This window comes from Microcaecilia unicolor, chromosome 7 (assembly GCF_901765095.1).
Source record: "Microcaecilia unicolor chromosome 7, aMicUni1.1, whole genome shotgun sequence".
NCBI classification, from domain to species: Eukaryota; Metazoa; Chordata; class Amphibia; order Gymnophiona; family Siphonopidae; genus Microcaecilia; species Microcaecilia unicolor.
Genome location: NC_044037.1, coordinates 193,296,341 through 193,323,650, shown reverse-complemented (window position 1 = coordinate 193,323,650; position 27,310 = coordinate 193,296,341). Strand labels below are relative to the sequence as shown.

Sequence of the window (27,310 nt, the reverse complement as noted above, 5' to 3'; positions counted from 1 at the left end):
GAATTTTTTTTTAACTGTATCTTCAGTTCAGTGGAAGACTACTAGTCCAAAGTTTAATCGCGTGGGGAAAAAAAGGAGTCAAAAACCCGTTTGACTGGATACCTCTTACTCAGGAAAGTTAAGCTGGCAGCGATTCCTCTAAAACAACTGAAGAATTAGTATTGGGTAAGTAGTTGGAACAGACCCTTGTAACGTTTAGAAAACTATTCTTACCACTTTGAAGGAAACAAGCCTGAATGAGTAAACAATATAGCTTTAACAATAATGAGGAAGTTCTCTCATATTTTCAAACCTTGAAACATGGAGGAATAGCCTAATGGTTAGTGCAGTGGCCTAAGAACTAAGGGCCATTTTACCAAGCTGCTTCAAAAGGGGGCCAGTGCTGTCGTCAGTGTGTGTTTTACACGCGATCCGAGGCCCCCTTTTACCGCAGCTGGTAAAAGGGAAGTCTTGCTTTCCTGCAGGAAATGGCTGTGAGGTAAGTAAAACACTTGCCGTGCGACCATTTCGGGGTGTGGGGGGACCCTTACCGCCACCCATTAAGGTGGCGGTAAGGGCTCCCGTGTTAACCCGGCGGTAACTGGGCAGCGTGTGGCACTGCCCGATTACTGCCAGGTACACTCGGTACTTCTTGTTTAGCGAGCGGTAAGCCTACGTTGGGCTTACCACCACTTAGTAAAAGCCCTAAGGGTATTGGGTTCAATTCCCTATGCAGCTCGTGACTCTCTGGGCTAGTCACTTATCCCTTCATTGCCCGAGGAACAAAATAAGTTCCTGTATATAATGTGTAAGACGCTTTGATTGTAACCACCAAAAAGGCAGAATATCAAATCCCAACCCCTTGCCCTTTATATCAATTTATCAGCAATATTCTGTAAAAGTCTATCAAGTAGTTTCACTGAAATTCCAAGATGTATAACAGAGCTACCTTAGGGGCCCTCTTACTAAGCCGCGTAAGCATCTACACGTGCCAAAATTGAGTTACCGTGTGGCTCTTGTGGTAATTTCACTTTTGATGTGCGGTCTAAAAAGAATTTTTATTTTTTGCCGCGTGCCAAGTGGCATTTGGCGCACGTAGGTCATTACTGCCCGGTTACCATGTGAGACTTTACTGCTAGGTCAATGACTGGTGGTAAGGTCGCAGACCCAAAATGGACGTGCAGCAATTTTGATTTTGCCGCATGTCCATTTTCATCAAAACTTTTTAAAAGGCATTTTTTTACAGGTGGGCTGAAAAATGATTCTGCGCGTGACCAAAAACCCGCGCCTACACTACCGCAAGCCATTTTTCAGCACGTTTTAGTAAAAGGACCTCTTAATTTTTAAAAAGAACATTCCCAACGTAACATTTTTACTTGAGGCAGCTGGTTTCTTGGCCTTTTCCCGCATCAGAGAGTTTGAGGAGTTTCAAATTGACCTGTGATAGAGCATCTCATTTGAGCCATTCTGGTTACATAAATTCAAGAGCTTCAAACTGGAATCCAAGTACGCGCTAAATTCCAGCAATTGAAACCCACAGAATGGCATCCTTGAAGCAGCAGCACCTCCAGTAAGCAAAGGAATGCAATAAAATACAGAAAGATCAGTACGAGAATTAACAGTTTGAGATGCAGTTGATATATCCAGTATTATAGAAGTTTAGCAGGCAAACTGTCTCCTCAGTATGATGGAGAAATCGTATCAGTGACAAAGAAATGCAAGATAGTGAGCCGTAGATGCCATTTCAAATCATGCAGTATTAATGGAGTAGTGCCCTAAGAATGGGAAGTCATCCAATCCCATTGGAGGCATGAAATTATTTAGGGGGTTGTTTACTAAAGCTTAGCTCGAGGTATCTGTAGCAGGGTCCATTTTATTCCTATGAGCCCTGCTACAGATAACGCGATCTAAGCTTTAGTAAACAACCCCTTTAGAGTCTAACCAAAACTAGAGGATTGTATATTGTTTTTTAAAAATTAGGTTTTTAAATAAGGTGAGGTTCTTTTGTTTGTTTTTTTTTTCTTTTTACAGAAAGAAATTAAGAATGAAGGCAATTATTCTGGCTGCCGGCTATGGTACAAGACTGCTCCGGGATCTGCAGAATGCAAACTGCGAAGAGTTTAAACACCTTCTTGGCCTCCCTAAGCCCTTGCTTCCCGTTGGACATCTTCCTCTTATTTCACACTGGGTGGCAGCGTTCGATGCTATAGACGATGTGGCTGACATTTTTGTGGTTGTGAGTGTATTGTGCCTTTATTTTCCTGTAGATTTGCTCAAACTGTATGTAGTTTACCACGGAAATAGAGATGATCTTGAAACCTCACTGCTGATAGTGTAGTGGAGAAATGTTTTAAAGCTATGCCAGATAGTCAATCCTCAGCTTCCAAAGTCTGTCCTGCACCAAATGAAGCTTACGGTTAGGACTCTGTTTAATGCTTAAGCCCAGTTTATACTGGTGCTGAATATGTCTCCGTTGATAAGTCTCTGTGTAAACATACGGGATACTATTACTTTAAGTACCACACAAACAATAGCCCTCAATTACAAGATTATATTTCTGGGCATTTGTATACCATCAAGAGATTAGGATGAAATTTCAGCATGAGTCATAAAATTATTTCTTGTATTTCTTTGTCTTGTACAAAATTAAGAATTTTGTATGCCTCCCTCTCCCCCTTGCAGTGTGCTGTCTCAGCACTGACTGGTGCGGTTTTTCCCTAATTCTTACTAATGGCTGAAAAAGTAGATAGGAGTGGGAATGGAACCAGGCTCTTCAATGATCAAACCGGACACGTTCAAAGTTGGAAATATATTTTTAATGACTAGAGACTCTACAAAGTACCCTGTTTCGGCACCGCAAGTGCCTTCCTCAGGAGTCTGTATAAACAATGAAAACATGTATAAGACGTATATGAACAATTTTTTAAAAGAAAAACAAATGAATAATAAAAATATATAAAAATATAAAATACATGTGTAAACATATGCAGGACATATACAAGAATTTTTAATCGATAAACTTGTCAATTTTAAAATGGACTATAAAAAGGTAATAAAAATATTAAACATGTAAAAACATATACAAGACGTATAAAGGATTTTTTGATAACAAATCAATAAATTGCTCAATTAATTATAGAATGAACTATAAAAAAAATATATACATTATTGAATAATTAGATAATGCAGGTAAGTGAAGTGGGAACTTGTTCTTTATCCACCTTGGTGGATTTGTTCTCCTTTGGAAAAGTAGATACCCTGAATGATGTTCAGTATCCTGATCTAGCCGTATTTTCCAAAATACAGCTGGATCAGGACGTATAAAGTTAATAGCTATTCTTCTCTAAGGAACTAACAGGATTTTTTGGTTCTAGTAGCACAATTTGAAGGTAGTTTGTTCTGTTTGAAAATTGTCCACCTCTAAGCCAGCTAAATTACACATGGAGGCTCATTTTCAAAGCACTTAGCCTCCCAAAGTTCCATAGAAACCTATGGAACTTAGCCTCCCAAAGTGCTTTGAAAATATGCCTCATGGGCTTCTATAGTTTGCATAATTTTAACTTGGTTAAAAAGGCATCTCCCGCGATGGTGGTGGTGGGAGGTTGCTTTAGTTCAGGATAGAAAAATAATGTGGGCACATTTATTTTAAACCCTCCCTCCCTAGTCACCCCCCCCCCCCCCAAAAAAAAAAAACAACTTATTGCAGGTTCTTTTAGTATATACAATTTTTGCTACCCAATTTTTAAAGTGGAAATTACTTGGGTAGTTTATCTTCAAAAATTAGATCATAGTTACCTGATGCTAGGGTCCACTTTGGGGGTCAGCACCCAAGAAAATCTGCCCAGTGTGTGGCGGCGGCAGCCGAAAAAGCAAACAGGATGTAGAAATTATTAGAAAAGGGATGGTAAATAAGACCAGTTATATTATAATGCCTCATCACTCCATGGTGTGACCTCACCTTCAGTATTGCATTCAATTCTGGTCGCTGTAAGATACAGCAGAATTAGAAAAGGTTCAAAGAAGAGGGACCAAAATGATAAAGGGGATGGAACTCCTCTCATATGAGGAAAGGCTGAAGAGGTTAGGGCTCTTCAGTTTGGAAAAGAGACAACTGAGGGTAGATATGATTGAGGTCTTCAAAATCCTGAGTGATGTAAGTGAATCTCTGATTTTGTTTTCCTCTTTCAAAAAGTACAAAGACCAGGGACATTCAGTGAAGGAACATGGAAACACTGAAACAAATAGGAGGAAATATTTTTTCACTCAATAAATAGTTAAGCTCTGGAACTCTTTGCTGGAGGATGTAGAAACAGTGGCCAGCATATCTGGGTTTAAAAAAGGTTTGGACAAATTCCTGGAGGAAAAGTCCATAGTCTGTTATTGTGATGGACATGGGGGAAGCCAGTGCTTGCACCAGAATTGCACCCCTTCTTTTCTCAATCTACACCTCTTCCCTGGGCTCACTGATCTCATCCCATGGGTTCCAGTATCATCTTTATGCTGATGACACCCAGCTGTATCTCTCCACACCAGACATCACCGTGGAGACCCAGGCCAAGGTGTCGGCCTGCTTATCCGACATTGCTGCTTGGATGTCCAACCGCCACCTGAAACTGAACATGGCCAAGACCGAGCTTATCGTCTTTCCACCAAAACCCACTTCTCCTCTTCCTCCGCTCTCGATCTCAGTTGATAACACCCTCATCTTCCCCGTCTCATCTGCCCGCAACCTCGGAGTCATCTTCGACTCCTCCCTCTCCTTCTCTGCACATATCCAACAAACAGCCAAGACCTGTCGCTTCTTCCTTTTTAACATCAGCAAGATTCGCCCTTTCCTCTCTGAGCACACCACCCGAACTCTCATCCACGCTCTCATCACCTCTCGCCTTGACTATTGCAACCTACTCCTCACTGGCCTCCCTCTTAACCATCTATCCCCCCTTCAATCAGTTCAGAACTCCGCTGCACGCCTTATATTCCGCTCGAACCGATATACTCATATCACCCCTCTCCTCAAGTCACTTCACTGGCTTCCGATCAGATACCGCATACAGTTCAAGCTTCTCCTTCTTACCTACAAATGCACTCAGTCTGCAGCACCTCATTACCTCTCTACCCTCATCTCTCCTTATGTTCACGCCCGAAACCTCCGCTCACAGGACAAATCCCTCCTCTCAACACCCTTCTCCACCACCGCCAATTCCAGGCTCCGCCCATTCTGCCTCACATCACCTTACGCATGGAATAAACTTCCTGAATCCCTACGCCAAGCCCCCTCCTTACCCATCTTCAAATCATTGCTCAAAGCCCACCTCTTCAATATTGCTTTCGGCATCTAACCTTTATACCTTTCATGTAATTGAGAATGCCCCAAATTGACTACTCCTACTTGACTGACTCTACATTTGTCCATTAGATTGTAAGCTCTTTGAGCAGGGATTGTCCTTCTGTGTTAAAATTGTACAGCGCTGCGTAACCCTGGTAGCGCTTTAGAAATGTTAAGTAGTAGTAGTAGTAGTAGTAGTATGGAATGCTGCTACTATCTGAGTTTCTGCCAGGTAGTTGTGACCTGGATTGGTAACTGTTGGAAACAGGATACTGGGCTAGATGGACCGTTGGTCTGACCCACTATGGCTATTCTTATGTTCATTTCTGGAGCTGCTTACTTAGTAACTATGTGGGCTACTCAGAATTACTCTTTTTATTGCGATGCTGATGTGCTCCGTCAGATGGACAGTTATTTAGTTTATATGAATTCTAATGTTGCTATGGAATATGAAAATTGATTAATCCTGTTGTTACACATATGGATGTGCTAGTATTAATTACTTACAATATGGTGACTTTGGACTGTTTTAAAACAGCATCACTTTTTCTCATTTTCCAGACCAATGACCATTACTATGCTAAATTTGAAGAATGGGCACAGAGGCACAAGTCTGTGACAGTTATAAATGATGGGACAAAAAGTAATGAGGTATGTTTTTTGGGGGTAAGGTGAGCACCCTGGATCTTCTGATGTGCTACAAAAGGTCTCTTTGTGATTGAAACGTATTCACCGCCTAATCCAGTGATCTTCACTACTTTTTCCAAGGCAAAAACCTTCAGTGTAAGAGTGAGGACCACTGCAAGACAAAATGGCGAGTGCCTGGGCAAGTTGAGGAAGATCTCCCTCCAGTGACACAGTCATCCTTATGAGAAGGGTTCCTCTAATAATGCAGCCAGCCTGACTGTTAAACTTTAACTAAAATGGTCTCTTCCTCCACCCTCTGTCCTTGCCTTTGTTCCCATATACTTTCCCCCTGACTTATCATCTTCAACAAATTCTCCTGAGCTCCTCTCTTTCACAGTGTTCTCCCCTTCTCATCGGTCAGCTTCCACTAGCCTACCCACTCCTACGCCCCTTCCAAGCCCCCAGTTTAATTCTCTCTCACCTTCTCTACAGGCTTGCTGCTAATGCAGCCACTGAAAAAGCTGTTCTATATTTAAAACATTTTATTATAATTTCCAAAGGTAAATACAAAATCATATCAAAGATAACCAAACACAATAAACCAAATAAAATTCCAAAAATCCTCTCAAGAATCGTTTAACACATAACGATCCAATAACTCTCACTTGCTTTCCCCTTTAGGAACCATAAAGCCCTTATCGTCAATATTTTCTCATATGTCCTAAATAGTCAGACTCAATGCCACCATAAATTGACATGCACATCACCGTTGTTCTTCCAGTGATTGACAATAACTTTTAGAGCAACTAAGACTAAATAATCAAAAAGACATGTTGTAGCTTTGGAAGTAGCAGCAGGAAGAATCCCAGACTTCCAAATAATAGCCCTAACAGACAATGGAACATCGACACACAAGATGTCTGTGATTCTCTGCCACACATCCTTTCAGTATACTTGTAAATTAGGGCAGTCATACACCATATGTATTAAAGTCCCCACTGACCCTTTACAAGACCAGCAGGAGTCACTTACATTATCCCTACTTTTTTTTTATTGGTGTCCATAGAGAGTGGTAATAAAGGAAAAAAGCGACTGCATAAATGACACTGAAAGAACATGCACCATACCTCCAAAATGCTTGCCACTGTGTTTCTCTCAGGCCATCCTGCAAGTCAAACTCGCAAACTCTCTTGGATATACACTGTAGGTATTTGTAAATGGCAGATGCTACACCCGCTGATGCAATCAATTTCCAAGATAAAGTAGAAGCCACCAAGTACCAGAAACGTTCTTCAAATCCACCTGGGTTATTCCATACAGTCAACATATAATTATCATTTGCATCTTTACCCGGCATCTCCTCAAGCCTCTGGAAAGCGACCACAGCAGCCTCCACTTCCTTGCTTTTGAATAGGAGCTAATCCCTACCAAATGGGGGTAGGTGACACCAAGGCCTCCTGTACCTGCAGCCAAACTGGCTTATTTTGCAAACCACTTGCTAAAAACCAATAATCACCCTGTCACAATATATAAGCAACATGGTAGTAAGCAAAATTTGGTAAATTAACTCCCCCCATCCCGATTTCCTTACCTGCTGCAATTTCCACATTGCAATCCTTGGAGGCTGGTTTTGCCAAAGAAACTTTAGTAGTACTTTCCATAGCCTTGTAAAAGTTGCAGAGAAAAGTAAAGGTAACATGCTTAGAACATAATTAATTTTGGGAGTCAATACCATCTTAATAGTTTAGCAAAACATCAGTACTTTTGCTTACAGTATCCGCCAAAGAAACCTCGTACCATATTCCTTAATACTTTATATAGGATGCTTTCCATTGGCATAGATACAGGAAAACATAATCTTTGTAAACTGTTTTAGAAAAAGGAAACAAAATTACGGCTTGTCCCAGTTCACCCTATAACCTGAAATCTGACCAAACTGATTAGTAATGGACAATAATGAAGAAATAACTGAAATAGCTGTGTTCATTAATAAGTCATCTGCATACCGTGATAATGTAATTTCCAACCCCGACAAGCAATACCCCTCTATGGGCATCTCAGCGTTTAGTGCCAGCTGATTTGTAACGTGAGCTAAAAATGCTAGTTCTGCTTTGTAAAAGACCCCCTATATGGGCAGACTGCCTTATAGCCAGTGCTAAGGATTCCATAAACAAATTTAATAAAAGGGGCAATAAAGGAAAAGCTGTTCTGTTTTCTTCTGGCAAGGCATAGGTCTCATCGAGTTTCAAGTACGTAGTACAAAACTCCTGTGTTTTTAGTCATGCAAAAACTACACAGGGTTTTGCACACCGCTTGGCTTCAACTCACTGAGAATCTCATGGTGCCAGAAGAAAATGGAAGAGCTGTGCCCGAGGGAGCACTGGCAGCAACCTTCTAGAGATGAGGGGAGGATGTGTTTTGGGGGAAGAGAGTCGGGGGGGAACTGTCCATATCTTTCAAGCCTTATAGTGAAGAATACTGACCTAATCCATCTTCTAATCACACTCTTTCCATTTCTTGTGCACCTCAGACTATCCAGAAAGGCCACTGTTACAAGCTTTTTCTTCTTACTTCATAGAAGCTGTTCTGTGAAGGGCAAGATGGCTGCTGAGTAAGGATGCCATGTAAACGGTCTCCTTGCTATCTTTAATTTTCTTTGCAATGCTGCTGTTATGCAAGGGTAAATTGTCGGGATCCACTCCCTGACCTTTGTTGACCACTCTCAAGCAGACACAAATAACAAGTGTGTCATTATTCTATACCTTTGGGGAGTCGCACACTTTTATTTGGCTGCCAACATGGGGTCACAACCACAAAATGATTGGGAAGCACTGCATTAATTCATAGCTGTGTTACATCGCTTTTGCCCACACTAAATCTTTTAAGGTGTGTTAATGAATACAGTACATAAGCAGGGGTATAAAAAGGAAGGACAATGGGCTCTGGGATTAACCTTTAAGGAACAGCAGTTACATTCATAAACACTTTGCAGGGCATACTGAATGGGCCATTTTTATCTGCTGTCATTTAATAAGTACATAATGCCACACTGGGAAAAGACCAAGGGTCCATCGAGCCCAGCATCCTGTCCACGACAGCAGCCAATCCAGGCACGTTACTGTTACCACTACCATAATAATCATGACTGGGACTTCTTCTATGGGTGGGAAAATAGTTCAGTTTTCATACCAATGGTCTCCTACACTGAAGCTGGCAGTGTGCATTTCAGCTATTAACAGTTATGACAGCAGTTTTAATGATACAGGTCTCAGTGCTCCCCAGAGGCTTTGGACCTCCACTGCCAAAAAGCCACTGAATATCAAGTTTCCACTAATTTCTATTATCATTATTATAACTGTGGAATGCTGAAAACAACTAACGAAATCACCAACTTTTGCAAATCACTGAAAACCTATCTCTTCACCAAAGCGTATCACGAGAATCCATAGTTAAATACAACAAATCATCACTCCTCCCTTATTATGATTGTATTCTTTTATAATTGCTTGATTAGACTGACTTACTATCCTGATATCCATGTTATCTCTGTAACACCAACTGTATCTTTTGTACCCTGATATGGTAATGCCATAACAGGCCTCTGTAAGCCACATTGAGCCTGCAAATAGGTGGGAAAATGTGGGATACAAGTGCAATAAATAAATTCCTTATATGGCCTCCTTTCTGCTGGCTTCATAGTACTTACCTACAAAGGAGTTCATTTGGCACAAGCATTGAAGGAATCTAGGAATACTGCTTCTTACAGTTCATGAGTTTTAGTCAGATTGACAAACAATGTGAATTCACAGAGGGCATCGTAGTAAGGAAACCATAAAAAGTAGAAAATATAATGAAGTCTTCTGTACATCAATGATTTTGTTACAGGAACGTTTAGGAGCAATTGCCTGTCTTCAGCTTGTCCTAGATAAATTCAGCATAGATGACCATATAATAGTTGTTGCTGGGTAAGTTTTTAAATTTGCAAGTTTTTGATTTACATTTTAAGAGCTGTTCCAGGTGGTCTGGAATTTCTCATTGATTGTACTGTTCATGTGCTATATCTGTGGCAAGATAGATCTAGAATACAATGATGTAGAAGCATAAGATTTAGGGCCTCTTTTACTAAACCATGCTAGTGATTCCTGGCGTAGCAAATGTGCTGCAGCCTATTCATTTTGAATGGGCTGTGTCGCGTTTTCCGCGAGCTTTAGTAAAAGAGGCCCTTAATGCTTTAAGTCATGCAAATTAAATCGTATCAAGATTATAAAGTCATTAAAGCAGATAAAATGGAGATGTTGTCCTTGCTTAACATACATCATTCAAAGAAGAAGAGAATGGGCTCGATATTCAGCTGGCGGCGATCAGCATTTTGACGACCACCACTTATGTTATACCCAGAAATTCAATGCCAGGCCGTATCCATGCTTTGCCCCAAGTGCGATATTCAGCACTTAACTGGCTTTGAAGAACAGCATAAGTATAGGACTTTGTTTTATGCAGTCCTATTTGTGTGGTTCTACTAGCTGGTTAAGTGCCGAAAATTGGTTCTTACCCAGCTAAGTGCTGACTCTGCCCCCGCCCTCGGAATGCCCCTCAAATTGCAGGTTTCAGCTTGGACAGTAACTAAGCATGTTCAGTGGCCAGCTAAGTGCTGCTGAAAATGCCCAGTTAGCCCGGACAGGCGATTTAACAGCCAGGAGCCGTTTTGAATATCGGGCCCAACGTCTTTAGAGTAGTGTGTGCTCTCTGTATTTTGGAGCTGTCATCCTTACAGTGGCTAGGGGCAGCCTGTGGGGGATGCAGAGGGCTGCAGGGCTTCATTTAAGCATGTGCCCACTGGTAAGGTTGGCCATTGCAGTGGCCATTAAGCCCTCTGATTGACCTACTGGTAGACCTTAGATCACAGATGAAGGTAGATGCATACACCATAATTATATTTCTATTAAAACCAGATGATCTGCAAGATCTAATATGGTATAAACAAAGAGCAGATTGCATGAAGAAAGTTTGTAAAAATATTTATCCACCACAACAGTTATCGCCTTTTTGAAGGAATTAACTCAAGGCGGTGTACAGTAGGAATAAATCAAACATAAGCAATAGATAATTGTGGCAGTAAAAATATTCAAATAACAATACAGAGTATGGCATAGTATACTACTTACAATGTCAACACAATACGTAATAAAACATTTTAATAGCCAGCGTAGAGTATAAGCAAAGATGGAACATATAGATAGGTAAGAGAGTAAGAGGAGTTTGACAATAAGGGGACTCTGTCTGGTTCTCTGTCCCTACTGGGCTCACAAGCTTTTTGTACCTTGGGAAATGGAGGGTTAAGTCAGTGGTTCCCAAACCCGGTCCCGGAAGGCACCCCAGGATAACTAAAAAGACAATTGAGAGTGCCAAATAAATATATCCGTGCGTTATTTAAAAAAAAAAAAAAAAAAAAATGTTAAAAACGCATTCAAAACAATGTTGGAGGTGAAACAGAGACAAACCTACACAAGTGATGCATTTAGTTGGCTCTACCTACTTGGTAAAGGCTAAAAACTAATGGGGAAAAAAAGCATAAGTAGTCAAAGCACACATGTGGGCAAGAAGTAAAAATTATTAAGATAAAAAACTATGTGAACAGGAATTACCAGCTCTCTCTGACACAGCAACACGAAATGGTAGCTTGTTGTAGTGAAACTGCTCACACTGATTCAGTGTTGCTTATGTCTCTAGCCAAATTTTTTAAGACCTGGAGAAAACCTCTAAAATCCGTCTAAAAACTTGATAAATCCCATAATACAAGTGGACAAACCTCATAGAGGGCCATAAAAATCTGTTTCACTCTTAAAATGCTGAAAAATGCTTTAAAAATGATCTGTGGCAGTTGGAAACGTTGAAAATTGCTAGTGCTCCCAAAACTCGATAAAAGTGTACACCATCGATAAAGGACCAGTTAATTAGCTAGATTGCTTTCCCCTTCTTTTATAAAGCCACATAGCAATGCCGACACAGCCCGTTCACTCTGAATGGGCTGTGTCGGCATTACCGCATTAGCAGCCGTTAGCGCTACTTTGTAAAAGGGGCGAGGGGGTTGTTTTTAAAATTTGTAAACATTAAAATTGCTCAAAAACATAAAAAAAAGCTATGGTGCTCATTATCGAAGCAGATGGACATTTCGAAATGGCTAAAAACCATCCAGCTGCTGAAAACATCCAAATCGTGATTTTCAAAAGTCAAAATGTGGATTTTTACGGACTTTCTTTGTTTGCACCATTCTTTATTTATAGCATTATCCCTTGGATTCTATAAAGTGCGCCAAATATCCATGCCCAAATTTGGTCGCGATCTAGAGAAGCATACACAACCTAATTAATGAGCATCAAAATTGGATGCTAACAATTATTGATGTTAATTGATTATAATTATAATTCTAGCATTTATAATCCACTTAACCATTAAGTTCAAGGCAGAGAACAATCATACATTACATACAGGTACTTTCTTTGTCCCTAGAGGGCTCACAATCTCAGTTTTTGTACCTGAGGCAATGGAAGGTTAACCCCCCCCCCCCTTTTTACAAGGCCGCACAGTAATGTCAACACAGCCCATTCAAGTGAATGGGCTGTGTTTGCATTGCCGCATGGCTTTGCAAAAGGGGAGGTAAGCGATTTGCCCAGGGTCACAAGGAGCTGCGGGGGTTGCATGCTATTCAGTAAGCCTGGGCGCCCATAGTGCACAACCTAAAAAGGGGCGTGGCCATGGAAGAGGCATAGACTGGTCAAGGTGTTCTCAAAAGATGTGCCACAGGGTCATTGAATTCTGGGGATCTGCACCAGGATTTACACCAAGTTTCAGTTAGTGTAAGTCCTTGTGCCAAAGTTGGGCGTGGGAATCCCCACTAGGCACCATTCTATAAAGGGCGCTCATCGTGGCCCATCCTTTATGGCAGTGTTTCCCAAGTCCAGTCCTGGAAGTACCCCTTGCCAGTCAGGTTTTCAGGATATCCACAATGAATATGCATGAACTTGATTTGCGAACACTGCCTCCATTCTATGCAAATCTCTTTCGTGCATATTCATTGTGGATATCCTGAAAACCTGGCTGGCAAGGGGTACTCCAGGTCCGGACTTGGGAAACACTGCTTTATGGAATAGTGCTAAGTACTGATTTTTTTCTGGCGCCTATTTTTCAGCGCCATTTACTGAATCTGGCCCTATATGTGCATGCAGTCTTTATTTTAAAGCTGGCCATTCTTTGAGTTGGCTGCTGGAAAGTCCTGCATTAAAGGGATATTTTAGTAAGGTGTCCTCTAAATGCTATGATGTCCATTATCTCCCGGATTCTATATAGCACTACTAAAGTTCCGTGCCGAAATCCAGGCAGATTTTATAACAATGCGCATCACTTAATTGGCTTAACAAGCTAATCAGCATTAACAGCACTTAATGAGCAATAATAAGCACTAATTGGCACTAATTGGCACTAATTGGCAATAATTAGAATTTACACACACAAATCCTAAAGTGTATTCTGGAACGTACTGTGCCTAAATTTTAATGCACACAGGCAAAAAGGGTTATAGGCAGGGAAATGTACACGCGTTGTTATAAAATATGGCACAGTGTTCATAAATCTATGTGCTGGTATTTATGCCACATTTTTGCTGGCGTAAACGGTTGCATGTAGTTTTAGGCATAGTGATGTCTGCCTAGGCATATTCTATATGCCACGCATAAATCTAGGCGCAGTTTATAGAATATGCCTAGACAGAAATGTTTACCGTGTGGATTATTTAGGCGTCATGTAATCTAGCCCTCTATTCCTATGGGTGACTTTATCATTTAGCGCACGCTAAATCTGTTAACGTGTCTTAGTAAAAGAACCTGTAAATGAGCCCCTTCAGCGCAAAACAGCCATGTCCACTTTTTGCATTATTTCAGCTATGCACCGATTCATAGCCTCTATGGCCTAAAGACTTAGATGAAAAATCGGGCCATGTCCATACCTAACCAGTTCTGCTATCAGGTGGACCTAGCCTGAATTTTGTTTTTCTTTAGGCCATAGAGGCTATGAATCGGTACATAGCTGAAATAATACCGTGAAGTGCTCAAATAATGTAAAATGGGTACATATATTGTTATAGTCACTACACTTTTAAACTGCATCTCTAATTCTATTAACTGACTTCACATAACAGCTGTAACTTGTTCATCTGCTCTTAATTTGTGTAGAATTTTAATTGGATAAGCTCAGTTTTTAATCAGTGTGATTTTTTTCCCCTTAATGTTGGTACAGGGATACCTTATTCTTTGAGAATTTCAGTCTCAGAGAAATTCTAGCAAAATTTGATAAAATGCAGCATGAGAACAATGAGGCTAACTTAGTACTGGCATACCTCTGCAAAGATGAAGGTAAGCTTTCTTTTGTACTGTATTTCACAAGTGGTAAAAGGATGAAAAGTTGCACACACCTAGGCCCAAGCCGATTCCTCTGTCCTGCACTTGTGCTTCTGAATCATTCTAACATTCCTGGCAATGCTAACCTGTCAGTCTGTCTTAAAATAGCCCATTGCTTTCTATTCTTTCCAACCATCAAGAAAAGCATAGCTGGGAGCAGAGTAGCTATGAAAATTAAAACATAATGGCATGGGGAAAAAAATTAGTTTAAAGACACATTGAATTCAAAAATGGGCCAGATAGGACCAGGGGGTTCCAGGGAATAAGCAAACCTTTCATACCCTTTTTTTTTCTTGCCTGTCTTGCATTGTAGTTCTACCCGCCCTTCCTTAATTATGTTTTGTTATTTACCCTCCCCCCCCCTGTATTTTAGACTGTAAGCTACTCCGACATCTTTACAATGGGATAGTAAATCCTAATGAACCTTAAGCATGCCCCCTCCCCACCCCACACACCAAAAAAAAAAAGAAAAAGGCTCAATGCATTTGTGTGGGAAAAGGAGTTCCCACTTCTGCAGCATAGACTAAAAAGGGAAACAGTAATTGTGGAATTGCTCCTTTCAAACCACTTCATCCCGGTTCTCTACTCTCCCACCTCCAAAACTGCCCCACTGCCCAAAACTACTACCCTCCTACACACATTCACAAATGGCACACGCATACCCCCATCAAACACATACTAATATATAAGAATATATATTGTGAGATTGAAAAAAAAAATCCATGAACCATGTTCTGCTTGCCTTCCCCAACAGTGTATGAGTGCAAAACTTAGAAAATGTTTGTTAAAACAGTGTGCTCTGCAGTTTTAATACATCTTAACCATAAGCATTGCTCTATACGTTACCACCCCCACCACGCTCTGTATTGTTGTATAGACAACTGCGCTCTCTCATTCTCTATGGAATTTAAATTTTTTCTTTTGTGCTCAGTTTCTGCTTTTGCAACCCAAATAAAGGTTGCCTCATGCCAATCCCTAGTTTTGCTTTTTGTGCCCCAACCCGTGTCAACTTCTCTTGAACAGGAGGAGGGAATTGCCTAGTGTAGGCTCACTCTTTTCTTCCTTCAGGGAATGATCCTCTGGCCCTGCACTTACTGTATCTCTTCTCCTGGCGCCTAAGCAGTGCTAACCATGAGACAGGAGCCCTGTGCACCCATTCAGCAACCATTTTACAACTGTTGCTGAAATATCCACTTAGCAGAACTTACTTTGTGTTCATTTGTAGGTCACATCACGCTGCGTATGCCTTGTGGTGCTATAGAAATGATAAGTAGTAGTATTCTTCTTAAAAATACCAGGGCCAGTATACATCAGAGTGATATCTGGTTATCTTTAAGCATCTATTTAGTTGAATTATGGGGTCCTAAAGTTAGCCAGATAGCCTATGTCAGTGGTCCAACTTGACCACATAGCACACGCTCTCTCCTTCTCTGCTTATATCCAGCAGATTGCCAAGACCTGTCGTTTCTTTCTTTACAACATCCATAAAATCCGCCCCTTTCTTTCCGAGCACTCTACCAAAACCCTCATCCACACCCTTGTCACCTCTCGTTTAGACTACTGCAATCTGTTTCTTGCTGGCCTCCCACTTAGTCACCTCTCCCCTCTCCAATTGGATCAAAACTCTGCTGCCCGTCTTGTCTTCCGCCAAGGTCGCTTTACTCATACTACCCCTCTCCTCAAGACCCTTCACTGGCTCCCTATCCGTTTTTGCATCCTGTTCAAACTTCTTCTACTAACCTATAAATGTACTCACTCTGCTGCTCCCCAGTATCTCTCCACACTCGTCCTTCCCTACACCCCTTCCCGTGCACTCCGCTCCATGGATAAATCCTTCTTATCTGTTCCCTTCTCCACTACTGCCAACTCCAGACTTCGCGCCTTCTGTCTCACTGCACCCTACGCCTGGAATAAACTTCCTGAGCCCCTACGTCTTGCCCCATCCTTGGCCACCTTTAAATCTAGACTGAAAGCCCACCTCTTTAACATTGCTTTTGACTCGTAACCACTCGCCTCCACCTACCCTCCTCTCTTCCTTCCCGTTCACATTAATTGATTTGATTTGCTTACCATATTTATTTTTTGTCTATTAGATTGTAAGCTCTTTGAGCAGGGACTGTCTTTCTTCTATGTTTGTGCAGCGCTGCGTATGCCTTGTAGCGCTATAGAAATGCTAAATAGTAGTAGTAGTAGCAATAGTAAATGAATCCCTTTGTTTGTTCATCAGACACGGAGAGGTGGTGTACAATTCTAAAAATCATATAAAACACATGAGATTGGTGTTCTTTACCTCCTTACCAGAAACAAGGAATTATGGGATCCTGGAAACGGACAAGAATCTCAGAGTTACAGCCTTGAAGGAAAAGCCTTCTTCAGAAGAAACAGATTCCCGAAGAGCGGTATTACACCCAGCATATTTATTTTGCTGGAATATTTTAGTGTTCTTAAACTTTATTCATTGTTCTAGCATTTGTTTTCAGTACCTAAAAGGTGACTTTTCTTCCCCCCCCAGTGCCCATGTTTCTATGTATTGTCGAAGAACACACTTCCCCTGATTCAAGGATTCCTGGAAGAAAAAAAGGTACTTTTTTTTTCCCTCCTGTTCACTCTGTTTTGTTAGGACACAGGAACAGACCCAGTGCACTGAGCCATCTGGGAGTTCTCTTGTGGGTTAAATCTAATAATCCTGTTCAGAAACAGCTGGAAGTAGGGCTGGCAACTAGCTTTTTTTTTTTTTTTTTTTTCCTGGATCATCTTTTACCATCCACATGGACTTGTACAGTAACATTGATTTTTTTTTTTTTTTTATAAGAAAAACAGAACTCCAAGTTCAGACCGGGAGTAGAAATACAACTGTCAGTCTACTTTGAGAAAAGAAAGGCACTACAAACCGATACCGAAAACTCTTCACAAATTATTTCCTATACAAGAGGTTGCAATACCAGCCTCTCCACAGCATGGTTAAAACTTATTATCTAGGCTTGTTTTATTTGTTACAGAACGCTCCAGTCGAGGAGAAAGATGCACCTGGCCATCTCATAGCTTGGCTTGTGAGTAGGTAGGTGGTGTGTAAAGTAGATGGGGGCATTTTTCAAATGACTTCCATGGTTTGTAAAGTGTATGAACACTTGGACTCTGTGCTGAGTGTTAGAGAGAAAGTACCTTTGAAACTTAAAATATATGTAAGAAAAATGGCCATAAATTTTGCACCCAGGAGGAATAAAATAACTCAGGTACTTGTGAAAGTGAATGATACATACCTGTAACAGGTGTTCTCCGAGGACAGCAGGCTGATTGTTCTCACGACTGGGTGACGTCCGCGGCAGCCCCCACCAACCGGAAGAAGCTTCGCGGGCGGTCCGCACGCAGGGCACGCCCACCGCGCATGCGCGGCCGTCTTCCCGCCCGTGCGTGACCGTTCCCGCCAGTTGAATGACAAGCAAAAGATGAAAACGCAACTCCAAAGGGGAGGAGGGAGGGTAGGTGAGAACAATCAGCCTGCTGTCCTCGGAGAACACCTGCTACAGGTATGTATCATTCACTTTCTCCGAGGACAAGCAGGCTGCTTGTTCTCACGACTGGGGTATCCCTAGCTCTCAGGCTCACTCAAAACAAGAACCCAGGTCAATTGAACCTCGCAACGGCGAGGGTAAACAGAAAATTGACCTACGAAGAACAACTAACTGAGAGTGCAGCCTTACCAGAATAAATTTGGGTCCTGGAGGGTGGAGTTGGATTTACACCCCAAACAGATTCTGCAGCACCGACTGCCCGAACCGACTGTTGCGTCGGGTATCCTGCTGGAGGCAGTAATGTGATGTGAATGTGTGGACAGATGACCACGTCGCAGCCTTGCAAATCTCTTCAATAGTGGCTGACTTCAAGTGGGCCACTGACGCTGCCATGGCTCTAACACTATGAGCCGTGACATGACCCTCAAGAGCCAGCCCAGCCTGGGCGTAAGTGAAGGAAATGCAATCTGCTAGCCAATTGGAGATGGTGCGTTTCCCGACAGCGACCCCTAGCCTGTTAGGGTCGAAAGAAATAAACAGTTGGGCGGACTGTCTGTGGGGCTGTGTCCGCTCCAAGTAGAAGGCCAATGCTCTCTTGCAGTCCAATGTGTGCAACTGACGTTCAGCAGGGCGGGTATGCGGCCTGGGGAAGAATGTTGGCAAGACAATTGACTGGTTAAGATGGAACTCCGACACCACCTTCGGCAGGAACTTCGGGTGGGTGCGGAGCACTACTCTGTTGTGATGAAATTTGGTATACGGAGCATGAGCTACCAGGGCCTGAAGCTCACTGACCCTACGAGCTGAAGTAACTGCCACCAAGAAAATGACCTTCCAGGTCAAGTACTTCAGATGGCAGGTATTCAGTGGCTCAAAAGGAGGTTTCATCAGCTGGGTGAGGACGACGTTGAGATCCCATGACACTGTGGGAGGCTTGATAGGGGGCTTTGACAAAAGCAAGCCTCTCATGAATCGAACGACTAAAGGCTCTCCAGAGATGGCTTTACCTTCCACACGATAATGGTAAGCACTAATCGCACTAAGGTGATTCCTTACTGAGTTGGTCTTGAGGCCAGACTCTGATAAGTGCAGAAGGTATTCAAGCAGGTTCTGTGCAGGGCAAGAACGAGGTTCTAGGGCCTTGCTCTCACACCAAACGACAAACCTCCTCCACTTGAAAAAGTAACTCTTTTTAGTGGAATCCTTCCTAGAGGCAAGCAAGACACGGGGGACACCCTCAGACAGACCCAACGCAATGAAGTCTACGCCCTCAACATCCAGGCCGTGAGAGCCAGGGACTGAAGGTTGGGGTGCAGCAACGCTCCGTTGTTCTGCGAAATGAGAGTCAGAAAACACTCCAATCTCCACGGTTCTTCTGAGGACAACTCCAGAAGAAGAGGGAACCAGATCTGACGGGGGCCAAAAGGGCGCTATCAGAATCATGGTGCCGTGGTCTTGCTTGAGCTTCAGTAAGGTCTTCCCCACCAAAGGTATGGGAGGATAAGCATACAGGAGGCCGGTTCCCCAATGAAGGAGAAAGGCATCCGACGCTAGCCTGCCGTGTGCCTGAAGTCTGGAACAGAACAGAGGCAGCTTGTGGTTGGTCTGAGAGGCGAAAAGGTCCACCGAGGGGGTGCCCCACTCTCGGAAGATCTTGCGTACCACTCTGGAATGGAGCGACCACTCGTGCGGTTGCATGACTCTGCTCAGTCTGTCGGCCAGACTGTTGTTTACGCCTGCCAGGTATGTGGCTTGGAGGAGCATGCCGAACTGGCAAGCCCAACGCCACATCCCGACGGCTTCCTGACACAGGGGGCGAGATCCGGTGCCCCCCTGCTTGTTGACGTAATACATTGCAACCTGATTGTCCGAATTTGGATAATTTGGCAGGACAGCCGATTTCTGAAAGCCTTCAGTGCGTTCCAGATCGCTCGGAGCTCCAGGAGGTTGATCTGCCGATCCTTTTCCTGGAGGGACCACAGACCCTGGGTGTGGAGCCCATCGACATGAGCTCCCCACCCCAGGCGAGATGCATCCGTTGTCAGCACTTTTGTGGGCTGCGGAATTTGGAATGGACGTCCCAGGGTCAAATTGGTCCGAATGGTCCACCAGAGCAGTGAAGTGCGGCAACTGGTGGAGAGGCGGATGGCATCTTCTAGATTCCCGGTGGCTTGGAACCACTGGGAAGCTAGGGTCCATTGAGCAGATCTCATGTGAAGATGAGCCATGGGAGTCACATGAACTGTGGAGGCCATATGACCCAGAAGTCTCAACATCTGCCGAGCTGTGACCTGCTGAGACGCTCTGGTCCGCGAGGCCAGGGCCAGGAGGTTGTTGGCCCTCGCCTCGGGAAGGAAGGCCTGAGCCGTCTGGGTATTCAGCAGAGCTCCTATGAATTCCAGAGTCTGAGTTGGCTGGAGATGGGACTTTGGGTAATTTATCACAAACCCCAGCAGCTCCAGGAGTTGAATAGTGCACTGCATCGACCGGAGGGCTCCTGCCTCCGAGGTGCTCTTGACCAGCCAATCGTCGAGATATGGGAACACGTGCACTCCCAGCCTGCGTAGGTAGGCTGCTACCACCACGAGGCACTTTGTAAACACTCGTGGGGCAGAGGCGAGCCCAAAGGGCAGCACACAATACTGAAAGTGCCGTGCGCCCAGGCGGAATCTGAGATACTGTCTGTGAGCTGGCAGTATCGGGATGTGAGTGTATGCGTCCTTCAAATCCAGGGAACATAGCCAATCGTTTTTCTGAATCATTGGCAGAAGGGTGCCCAAGGAAAGCATCCTGAACTTTTCTTTGACCAGGAATTTGTTCAGGCCTCTCAGGTCTAGGATGGGACGCATCCCCCCCTGTTTTCTTTTCCACAAGGAAGTACCTGGAATAGAATCCCTGCCCTTCCTGCCCGGGTGGTACGGGCTCGACCGCATTGGCGCTGAGAAGGGTGGAGAGTTCCTCTGCAAGTACCTGCTTGTGATGGGAGCTGAATGATTGAGCTCCCGGAGGACAATTTGGTGGCAGGGAGGCCAAATTCAGGGCGTATCCGCACCGCACTATTTGGAGAACCCACTGGTCGGAGGTTATGAGAGGCCACCTTTGGTGAAAAAATTTTAACCTCCCTTCGACCGGCAGATCGCCCGGTACGGACACTTTGAGGGCGGCTATGTTCCCGTGGATCCAGTCAAAAGCCCGTCCCTGGCTTTTGCTGAGGAGGCGCAGGGGGCTGCTTAGGCGCACGCTGTTGACGAGAACGAGCGCGCTGGGGCTGTCCCTGTGCCTGACGAGGCCTTTGGGCCGGCTGGGTGAACCTACGCTTTGCAAAAGAATAGGGTGCAGCCTGCCGGGCCCGGGAAAAACGTCCACCTGCTGAGGTGGATGCTGAAGGCGCCCGGTGGGAGAGCTTGTCGAGGGCGGTTTCCCGCTGATGCAGTTGGTCCACCAGCTGCTCGACCTTCTCACCGAAAATGTTATCCCCCCGGCAAGGGACGTCGGCCAGTCTCTGCTGGGTGCGGTTGTCCAGGTCAGAGGTACGCAGCCATGAGAGCCTGCGCATCACTATACCTTGGGCCGCAGCACGAGATGCCACGTCACAGGTGTCATAGATACCCCTGGACAGGAACTTTCTACACGCCTTCAGCTGCCTGACCACCTCCTGATAAGGCCTGGACTGCTCCGGCGGGAGCTTATCGACCAGGTCCGCCAGTTGTTTCACATTGTTCCGCATGTGGATGCTCGTATAGAGCTGGTATGACTGGATGCGGGTCACGAGCATGGAGGATTGGTAGGCCTTCCTCTCAAACGAGTCCAGAGTGCGAGACTCCCGCCCCGGGGGCGCCGAGGCGGTATCCCTCGAACTCCGTGCCCTCTTGAGAGCAGAATCCACGACCGCCGAGTCATGGGGCAATTGGGGCCGCATTAACTCTGGGTCCGAGTGGATTCTGTACTGGGACTCTGCTTTCTTGGGAATGGTGGGATTAGATAATGGTCTCATCCAGTTCCGAAGCAGTGTCTCTTTGAGGACATTGTGCAGCGGCACCGTGGAGGACTCTCTAGGTGGTGATGGATAGTCGAGGACCTCGAGCATCTCAGCCCTCGGCTCATCCACGGAGACCACGGGGAAGGGAATGCAAATCGACATGTCCCTTACAAAGGAGGCAAATGAGAGACTCTCAGGGGGCGAGAGCTTCCTCTCTGGTGAAGGCGTGGGGTCCGAGGGAAGACCCGCAGACTCCTCTGAGGAGAAATATCTGGGGTCCTCCTCTTCCCCCCACGAGGCCTCTTCCTCGGTATCGGGCATGAGCTCATGTAGCTGAGTCCGGAACCGGGCCCGGCTCGACGTCGAGGCACCAAGGCCTCGGTGTCGTCGAGCGGTGGACTCCCGCGCCGGCGGGGACGAAGCTCCCTCCATCGACGTCGACGGGGATTCCACCTGCGTGGTGGTCGAGACCGGCGCCGCAAGCGGCGGCGGTGTCGACGGCCTCGGCACCGGGCTAGAGCTCGCCGGCGCCGAGGGCGCAAGCACCCCCGGCGCCGGCACAGCCTGGCGCATCAGCCCTTCCAGGATCCCCAGAAGGATGGCTCGGAGGCACTCGTCCAGGCCCGCTGTCGGGAAAGACGTGGGGGCCGGTAGAGGCGTCGGTGCCGGAAGCTGCTGAGGTCCAGGAGACTGCACCGAAGTGCTAGGACCCTGCCGTGGCGGTACCTCCACCACCGAGGGGGACCTGTCCTCTCGACGCGGACGCTTCGGCGTCGACTCCTCCCCGGTACCGAGAGCCAGATGCGTCGAGGGCGACCGGTGACGGTGCTTCTTAGCCTTCTTGCGGTGCCCGTCACCGGTGCCAGGTGGTATGGAGGAGGAGGAGGTCGATCCCCCTCGGTCCCGAGGAACCGGGTCAGACAGGGTTCGGTCCCGAGGGCCACGGGCTGAGGGAGTGACCGGGGCCGACTGCCCACGCGGTCTCTCACCCCTACCCTCACCGGAGGACCGGCGGGCCGACGGGACCTGTTCTCCTGGGGTCGATGCCATCGGTGGCCGATTTCTCGGGCATCGATACCGGTTTCCGAAGGGCCGGGCGTCGATACCGATGCCGTCGACGTCGAGGGGCCGGCGCAAGTTCCAAAAAGACGGTCCCGCAGAACTTGCCTCGCAACCTGAGTCCGTTTCCGGAGACCGAGACACAGAGAACACGACTTGATATTGTGCTCCGGCCCGAGGCACTGGAGGCACCAAGCGTGGGTGTCGGTCTGCGAGATCGGCCGGCCGCACCGACCACACTTTTTAAATCCACTCGGGACCTTCGAGGACATCGACGGAAAAATCGCGTTGGCGAAGTTAAAGTCGTCGATGGTGGCGGAAATCACACCTCGAAAAAATAAATCGATCGCGCGGCCACAAGGCCGCAACGCGATGCCCTCGCTGGAAAACGAGGGAAAAGGAGCGCGTGCTCTCTTTTTTTTTTTTTTTTTGGAAAAGGAAAACTGGAGCGCGCGGCAACCAAAACTAAACGAAAAAATCAACAAAATCGCGTAAACGCGACGGTCTTTCCGGGGCTGCGAAGAGAGAGCGGCGACGGCACGACTCTCTCCAGGCGCGGAAAAGAAAAGACTGGCGGGAACGGTCACGCATGGGCGGGAAGACGGCCGCGCATGCGCGGTGGGCGTGCCCTGCGTGCGGACCTCCCGCGAAGCTTCTTCCGGTTGGTGGGGGCTGCCGTGGACGTCACCCAGTCGTGAGAACAAGCAGCCTGCTTGTCCTCGGAGAAAATGTGTTTTCCTCCTGCAATTTATACAAATCTCTGGCAATGCTTCCTTGCAGTCTGGCTAGAAGTATGCCTTCTGTGCAAAGCACAAGTAGGGAGTAATTTTCAGAGATGACATTTTAAGTAAGTTAAATGGCTTTAAGAAATGTTCTCCCAGAGTCTACCCATTGTACTGTTGATATCCATTTGCCTTTATGTCCTCTTTCATAAAAGTAAACATAATCCCCTCTAGCAAACAGCATTTTAATGCTCAGTGAGTTAGTATGACACTGAAACTGTATAACAGAACTATAGCAACATAGCCAGAGGAGAAAAATCATAGGCATTTTTTTTTAAACAAACAAAATTGCAATTACACACTGTGGCTAAAGAGAATGACTTGGAGACCGAAGCAGGATCCAGCCTAGGCTTCATGACTGGAGAAATACTGGAGAACTTGTAGGGTCAAATTTTCAAAAGCTTAGTTTGGACTTAGACATGTAAAATGAGGAATTTCAGGTGTACATTTGGGGGGGGGGGGGGGGGGGCAGTACTATAAAGGGCACTAAAAATTACACACTGAAAATCTGAGAGCCATAATATTCTATAGTGGCATCTAGACGCCAGCACTTACACCATGTAACAGGCAGGTGTAAATGTTGGCACCTAGGATTCTAGAAGTCTGGTGCCTAAGTGGTGACCCCTCCCATTCATGCCCCCTTTTCACTTAAACACTAAGGGGCTATTTTACTAAGGTGCATAGGCACCTACACGTGTCCAACACACGTCAAATTAGAACTACCACTCGGCTACCGCATGCCCCAGGCAGTAATTCTGTTTTTGACGTGCATCCAAAACACGCGGCAGAAAATATTTTGTTTTCTACCGTGCGGTGCTAACCAGGTGGTAATCGGCAGTGTACATGTGCTGACAATTACTACCCGGTTAACACATGAGACCTTATCGCTAAGTTAATGGGTGCCAGTAACATCTCAGGCCCAAAATGGACGTGCACTCATTTTAATTTTGCCGCATGTCCATTTTTGGCCAGAAAAAAAAAAAAAGGCCCTTTTTGCAGACACACTTAAAAATGGGCCTGAGCGTGTCCAATAAATGTGCCTACACCAGCACAGACAAAAAAGCAACACTGGGCCTTCAAGACTGGGACAAAAAAGTTCTTTATTGATGACCAGACATGGGCCATGTTTCGGCGCTAAACAGCGCCTGCTTCAGGGGTCTAACAAGAAGAGACACAATAAGGTCTACTTGAAGTCAATTCAATGCCCCAGCGTGTAAAGGATTGCCGTACGCCACAATTGCGAAAATATGGAGCCACATTTTCGCAATTGCGGCGTAGGGCGATCCTTTACACGCTGGGGCATTGAACTGACTTCAAGTAGACCTTATTGTGTCTCTTCTTGTTAGACCCCTGAAGCAGGCGCTGTTTAGCGCCGAAACATGGCCCATGTCTGGTCATCAATAAATAACTTTTTTTGTCCCAGTCTTGAAGGCCCAGTGTTGCTTTTTTGTCTGTATACTTTCTGTGTATGCTGTATTACCTTCTCTGTGTCCTACACCAGCGCAGGCCATTTTTCGGTGAGCCTTAGTAGAAGGGCCCTTTGGGCTGTTCTATAAATTAACGCTTAATTAGGTGCCTAACTGCCATTTACCCACATTTGAGTGCCTAAAGTTAGGTGCCTAATTTGTGGCACACTGTATAGAATTAATGGGGTGCTGTATCCACTCAAAGTATATTTTCAACCACCTAACTACATATATTGTGTAGACAAAGGCATAGGGGTTAGGGGGGAATAATATTTTTATAAATCTTATATGGGTAACTAACGTGACAAGAATGCATGTAAATTGCATTATTTTGAAATAAAGTTACAGCTGAATATTTACCCATATAACTCAATATTTAATCAATTATATACAGGCAACTTCTGTTTTGAAAATCAGGTTCTGCTAATTATCTGCACATTATTGTACAAGTAGTTATTTAAGACTAGTAAAAGAGGCCCGTTTCTGAGCAAATGAAACGGGCGCTAGCAAGGTTTTCGTTGGCAACACCCCCCCCCCCCCCCGACCCGTTGTTCTGCCATTGCTCCGCCCCCAACGTCATGACGTTAGGCCCGGAGCGATTTCCCACCCCCCTCCCTCCCTGCCAACCCCTTCGTTGTTCTGCCATTGCTCCGCCCTCGAGGGCGGGGCCCGGAGCGATTTTGGTGGCTTCACCACCACAAACCTTCAAACCTTTTTGAAGGAAGTCAGGGGCCAGGCTTGGCTTCACTGACGTCAGTGTCCTCAGAACATTGAGGGTGAGTTTTATTATAGTAGATGCTTCTGTAAGGTTTGAGTTTTTCTTTGGCATAGGTGCTCATTTTCAAAATATCTCAAAAGACTGAAATAGATGTCCATGTGCTTGGGACATCCAAATCCCAATTTTGCAAAGGCAGAATAGGGACATCCAACACTGCAGTATGCTCATTTAGTAAGAGGGCATGTTTTGGGTAGGACTAGGGAGGGCCTCAAATCTGGACCTCCAACAGTGATTACCGAAGGGGAAGAAACAGCCATGTCCAAGATGAAGGACGTCCTTATTTAGACCTGTTTGAGGAACGTCCAGATTACAGAAAGGTGCTTGGAGTAGGCAGCTATCCACTGGAGGGATTAAGGCACAATACCTGCTTAATAGCCCAGTGGTTGGTGTCCCTGCTGCCCCCCCCCCCCCAAGTGAAACTGGAGGGGATACCAGGTTCCACCACAGCTTTATGTATTACAGGCGTTAACAGAGCATAAAGCAGCTCTGAGAAGTAGTTAAGTGGACTATAAACCAAGGGATCCAGGTTCTACTCCTACTTTAACTTTTTTTTGTAATTGTGAGCCCTCAATACTTACTGTAGATAAGACACCTGCAAGCCTGAAGGTTGAGAGGTATACATTCAGGTACAGTAGGTATTTCTGATCCTGGAGGGCTCACAATTAGAAAAAAATAAAAAAGAAAGATTAGAACCTGGGCCCCTTGGCTTACAGTCCACTGCTCTAACCATTGGGCTGCTCCTCTGCATGGATATCTGTGTGGCTATACAGACATCCATGTCCTTTTTTTCCCCATTCAAAATTTGGACATTTCAGTTTGTAAAATGGATGTTCATGCTAGACATTTCCAGCAGATGGACATCCTTTTGGAAATGCCCGTCTACATTTTTATCGGGGGGAGACACAATAGCAAAACTTCCTTGCCAGCAAAAACAGCCTTACTCCTTGCATGAGCAGTTTGTGCTGAAATCCCTTTACCAACTGATGTGCACAAAATGAAACATTAAACATTTAAAAATATTTCCTATCTTTTTTCCTTCCAGGAAACCGGTTTTTGTGCACATGATCTGTGGCCGCTTCGATGTTGGAAACTTGCTATCATATATCAGCTGCAACAAGTATTTTCTTGACAAGATAGATAACCTGACTGATTACCTTCAATGACAGCAACACATATATAGACAGCATGTGGTTTAGTCCTGGCTTCAGCTGCAGGATGATGGTCTACTGTCATATAGAGGACACTAAGATCGCAGCATCAACATTTCAGCAGACACAATAATGGACCATATAACACTGAGCTAGTGATACAAAAGAATGCACTTTGGCTAGAATTTATACAATGGGAAA

At 45.0% G+C, this 27,310-nt stretch overlaps 1 protein-coding gene across 3 annotated transcripts in view; it reads left to right on the top strand.

Moving 5' to 3' along the window:
- LOC115473855 (glucose-1-phosphate thymidylyltransferase 1-like) overlaps nucleotides 1–27,146 on the top strand; it is a 27,864-nt gene extending 718 nt beyond the window's left edge. For 2 of the 3 annotated variants that reach the window (XM_030209002.1, XM_030209001.1), the window contains exons 2-10: nucleotides 27–165; nucleotides 2,011–2,215; nucleotides 5,867–5,956; nucleotides 9,818–9,897; nucleotides 14,225–14,340; nucleotides 16,687–16,784; nucleotides 16,898–16,966; nucleotides 17,385–17,443; nucleotides 27,004–27,146. In XM_030209002.1, coding sequence (XP_030064862.1) covers nucleotides 2,024–2,215; nucleotides 5,867–5,956; nucleotides 9,818–9,897; nucleotides 14,225–14,340; nucleotides 16,687–16,784; nucleotides 16,898–16,966; nucleotides 17,385–17,443; nucleotides 27,004–27,124 — 825 coding nt within the window. In that variant the 5' untranslated portion in view covers nucleotides 27–165; nucleotides 2,011–2,023 and the 3' untranslated portion in view covers nucleotides 27,125–27,146. The remainder of the gene's footprint in view (nucleotides 1–26; nucleotides 166–2,010; nucleotides 2,216–5,866; nucleotides 5,957–9,817; nucleotides 9,898–14,224; nucleotides 14,341–16,686; nucleotides 16,785–16,897; nucleotides 16,967–17,384; nucleotides 17,444–27,003) is intronic. The other variant, XM_030209003.1, reaches the window with a different exon arrangement.
- The last annotated feature ends 164 nt before the right edge of the window (nucleotides 27,147–27,310 follow it).